This window comes from Portunus trituberculatus, chromosome 15, assembly GCF_017591435.1.
Source record: "Portunus trituberculatus isolate SZX2019 chromosome 15, ASM1759143v1, whole genome shotgun sequence".
In the NCBI taxonomy this organism is placed as follows: Eukaryota; Metazoa; Arthropoda; class Malacostraca; order Decapoda; family Portunidae; genus Portunus; species Portunus trituberculatus.
The window spans coordinates 8,583,629-8,588,628 of NC_059269.1; the positions used below are offsets into that span (position 1 = coordinate 8,583,629).

At 44.9% G+C, this 5,000-nt stretch overlaps 1 protein-coding gene across 2 annotated transcripts in view; it reads left to right on the top strand.

Annotated features, from left to right (window-relative positions):
• Nucleotides 1–5,000, top strand: part of LOC123504231 — a 54,667-nt gene that overhangs the window by 45,434 nt on the left and 4,233 nt on the right. Inside the window, exon 1 of one of the 2 annotated variants that reach the window (XM_045254600.1) lies at nucleotides 3,843–4,528. The exons of the other annotated variant lie outside the window; for it this stretch is intronic. Within the exon in view, the coding sequence (XP_045110535.1) occupies nucleotides 4,200–4,528 (329 nt within the window). The 5' untranslated portion in view covers nucleotides 3,843–4,199. Of the gene's footprint in view, nucleotides 1–3,842; nucleotides 4,529–5,000 lie in introns of those variants that run through there. 2 annotated transcript variants of the gene reach the window in all.

Sequence of the window (5,000 nt, forward strand, 5' to 3'; positions counted from 1 at the left end):
CTTTTCATCTATAGACAAATTTCACTCACAGATTAAAAAAAAAAAAAAATGGCTTTTTAGTCCATTTACTAAGCATGAATTACATTAGTGAGATATTTGACACTGCTCTAAACTACCAGATCTTGAATACATGGTTAGTGAGATATTTGACACTGCTCTAAGCTACCAGATCTTGAATACATGGTTAGTGAGATATTTGACACTGCTTCTTAGCTACCAGATCTTGAATACGTGGTCAAATGCTTGAGAGTGCACAACGTAAGTCCCCTTCAACGTTCTGGCGGTTTTTGTACTTGGTTTTGATAGCAACGAGCGTGAAAAATGCAGTTTCACATAGATATACGAAAAATGTTATGTCTGGGATACTTTTGAAAACAAGAGTTAGTAACGACGATACTTCTGCATTATTTTATAAGCTTATCTTTACAGTACTGGCCCATGCTCTTGTCATGAAAATAACCCATATATGGAAAAACTTCTACTTTTCACCTGAGGCTCGTGCCCCCCCTGGAAATCACCCACGCCCCCCCTAGGGGGGCGCTCCCCCCCCATGTTAAGAACCACTGCCTTAGACAGTTAATGAAAGGCCTTGAACTCCGTCACGCAAGCAATAAAGAAGCGAAGCACAGTTTGATAATAAACTATAATTCCTGTTAATTACCATAGTGACGATTTACCTCCGTACCGCTGTATCGATTGTAAGATTAACGTTTGGCACCGCACTATCAGACTTGAATTATGAATCTCAAGGACAGTGTGGCCTCTCTCCATGCTCGCTGTTCTGCCATGCCACGCGTCTGCTCATATTGTTAGTGTTTGTTTCGATTATCTTGTCTCATTTAGTGATTACTTATATATATTTGTTAAAGGGTTGCGCCACATTATACACTATCATAGCTGTCTAGAACTCTACGTTACATTTTGTGTAGATCAAACCTTACTAACTCAGTCCAATATATTCTATTTCGTGATTATTAATATTTGATAAAGGGTTGTCTCGCATTGTGCATTATGATAACTGCTCTATACTTTAACCAAAAGTCCTCAAAGTTTAGAGATAAATGTGCAGTAATAGCTAACATTGCAGCCAGACTTATGGTGCTAACAGATCACTGTAAAAGCAAACACTGACAAAATCGAAAACGACACGATTCTCTAAGTATTTGTTACTGAAGTTTTGACAAAACTAGTATTGGAGTAACTCTAAGAATGGAAATAAAGGATGCGTACTATTGTTGACATTGGCTTCGTTCAGTGCATTGAGGAGATGAGGTGGCAGGAGGTAATTTGGAAGCTACTGTCCGAACATTGGTTATATGGTCAGCATGAAAAAGTAAATAAGATAAAGAAAACATTAATGGTTCTCTGTGATAACTCATAAATTCCTTTATACAAATAACAAATTGGTTGTCGACAAGGATTAAAGGAAACACAAACATGAGAACGCCATGAATGTGCCATGAGACTGAGTGTTGTGAAATAGCTGAATGCAGGTAAAAGTATCAAGAAAATGGATTTACTCCTCGTATGAGAAAGGCTTGTAACAATCCATGTATTTTATATATTCTATCATGAGTCAAAACATGAAGTATCGCGAAATTCTGCAATGTAAACTCAAACTCTTGAAATGAAATATAGAGAATAGTGTTTCGTATGACATGCAAAAACAGGAGCAGACCATGAGAGCAAAAAGTTGAACTAAGGTGAAACTGAAACTTTTCTAATTAAATTTTAAGGAAGTGGACATGATAGTTTGTATAATGTTGAGAACGGACATTCAAAGGATAGCTAATATGACAAGATGAAGTTGATAGAAGAAACTGACAAGGAAAGAAATACAGAAATAAGATAACAATCCCTCATATGAGGGATTAACGTGTGGCTGAGCGGGGCGAGTGGGAGGTGCCGCTATGAGGGTGCCATGCGATGACGCAGTATAGGAAGCGTGCAACTGACGAGTCCTGGCAGTAGATGAATTCTTAAAAAGATTCTGTTCTGGGGGCTGTTGAGAATGAACTGTATAGGTTGAAAACTAAATCTGAATCTGACTGTACTCAACAAGAATTTAACACAAATATAATAATAAGGTTCCATCTTTCGCTTGAAATATTCAATATACGTTGACTAGTGTCGGCAGAGGCAGCACTGGGTGAGCGTCTTTCAATGCAATAATTACATTTAAAGTCACACAAATATAAACTGTGGCGACACCGGCGTCACGACCATCTTTGTGTTCCGGGCTCACTCAGAAACGTAGACGGGTGAGCATCAAGGCAACACGTAGCTGAGCGTGCCCTTCTGACTTCATGTTCCAAAGCAACAACAACAGTGCATGCCTGATATTGACAAAATGATCCAACAGCAACATCAAAACGCAGAGTAGCTCACATTTTTCTGTTACCTTACCCTCACGTCCTCACGCTCCAAATATTGGACATTTTTTCGCGAAGCTCGAATCCCCACGCACTCCACCTGCCTGGAAACATCCCATTACATCTGAAGAAGATCTTCCTGGAAGGCAGGTTGGTTAAGTCCAGCCAACTTCTCTGAACCAAATAGTCTACGAATGTGAGTTTTCGTTCCCAAGCTGTCACTACTTCATGGCGAGGGGGAGCCAGAGGAGCAAGTGCAGGTTGGATGGGGGGTATGAAATAAGTAAGGCCATGTAAGCTGATGGTCTTATTCTCGTGTACCGAGAGCAGACTGACTCAGGCCCCGTGACTTGGTGCTGATCTCTGGCATCAAATGTTCTCCGAACTTGATGAAGAGCTCCTTGATAAGGTGCAAGGTGAAAGGGAGGATGACTGCAGGTCTATTTGAATCCAGGACTTGCTGACAACGTGGTGCTGTAGGTGAAATTCTCGAAATGTTTTCACTAGACAGAAAATAGGAATTTTCTTATCCTCGTCTCACTCTGTTATATAGTTGGGAAGACAGCTGTGGTGCGGGAAGCGGGACGGCTCTGTGTGTGGGCTTTGGTGGTGTTGGCGGCGTTGTTTTGTCCTGGGTGGTATTGCTCCTCGGCGGCAGATGTCATGGGCAGGGGAGCATTAATGGTGCTCCAGCTCCTCGACTGAAGTGACGGGGGATCAGACCCTGTCGCGGTGGGCGGCGGCAGAGAAGCAGGGATTCATTGGCTCGCCAGCAGCGCGCGTTCCTGCGATATTTTTAGGACATTGATTCTGGAGATGAAAGAGTATCATAGCTCTCGCTGATGTTGATAAAAGCTTTCACGCGGGTGGCGGCAGGGACACGGATGTCTGACGTTTTGTTATTTCTCACTGCTCTGTCCTCAGAGGGAGAGAGAGAGAGAGAGAGAGAGAGAGAGAGAGAGAGAGAGAGAGAGAGAGAGAGAGAGAGAGAGAGAGAGAGAGAGAGAGAGAGAGAGAAACTTGTTTTCGTTGCATGTTGTCATGTGGTGATGAAGTAAAGCGTGGAGGTCGGAGTGCTGAGAAGAAAAATCTGTACAATATAGGGACTCTTAATCTAGTACTAAATAGAGTGTATTCTTCGTAACATTATTCTTGTTAACAGAATTAACTGACCGACCACTTACAGCGAACCACCAAAATATCGGAAGATGGAAGCAGGATACACGCGAAGTGTGTGGGTGGGGTAGGAGTCCTTCAGTGACGCTGAGAGGCGTTCACAGCGTAGAGTGCATCATAAGAAATAAACAGTTATTATTATTCAGTTTGGGATCCATGACAGGAGTCTTCAGATCAATTGTCGTTGTAATTCAGATCCCCAGGGCCAAACTCACTCTATAGTTTGAGAAGCAGCGGAGAGGCAGTGCAGGAGTGCCCTTATTCAACACGGCGGTCGTGACATGAACACCACCACTAATCGAGGCTCTCATCATTAAGAAAAACGAAAGGAAAAGTGTGAAACGAAGAGCCTGAGAGGACTGAGATGACAAATCTGCATCACGACGCAGTCCCTGTTCGGAATGTCAGCACATGCAGGAACCAGGCAGAATCAAAAGTTGGATTTCATGTCCAAAAAGCAAGCTGAGAAAAGTGTTATAGGTTCACTATTCGTTATGGAGGTGATAGTCATGGCACTGCAGTACAGAAATGTAACTGTACGAGGAGATGAAATCAGGTGTCAAAGATGGCGGACGTGGAAGAAAGGTGAACTAGTGCGTCATAACCCTCAGCTGCTTCCACGCCCCGTAACATGTGTAGGGGCAGCCAGCCATGGCTAATTCATTCCAAGCAGCGCCCTTCACCGTGCTCGACAAACTCACGCCTGGCCCTCCAAGACCTTCCCTTCAGGTGCTCCTCCCCATCCCCATGTCCGATCCCCCAGCAGGTCAATACTGCAGATTCAGGTCCTTACTGCCGCAGGGTGTGTCGGAGGGGCAAGGTCGTGCGTGGGAGGCGGCGGTGGCGGAGCAGTGCGGGGGCGGCCGGGTTCTGGGCTTTCACCTACGCGTTCGCTCAACAGTCTCCCTCTGCTGCCGTTCTCGCCAGCGCCAGGAAAGACTCCCACCGCCCGCCCCTGCCGCCCTGCCTGCAGCTTTCCGGTAATGTGGTCATAACAGCGAGGAAGTTTAGCGCGTCTTTGTTCCTCTGCCTTCCCTCCACTCTTCCCCCCCTCCGCTTCCATCTTACGCGGCGTAGGAACGGATCGTGGGAGGAAAGTGGCTGTGGCGAGCAGTGAAACAAACTAAAAACTAAGTTAACACTATTACTCAGAGCAGAACCCAATAATAAGCTAGCAGTATGAGATAGTGTGTGTAGATTTAGTCACTTTTTAATCTGTTAGAAGTGACAGCTGTGCATTGTCGGAGGTGTTTGGGGGGTGGGGGGATGAGGGGAGGGAGCTGTGGTAAGAGGTCAATAACGTGGTGGAGGAAATGTGGGTGTACGTACATACATGATGGCCGTGTTTTGGAAGGTAGCGAATGTGTGTACGGGAGCAGCTGCTGTCGGAGGTTCCCAGGGACTTAACGTGGTGATTCTTATGCCAGGCAGTAGGGAGCGAGTGTAGGAAAG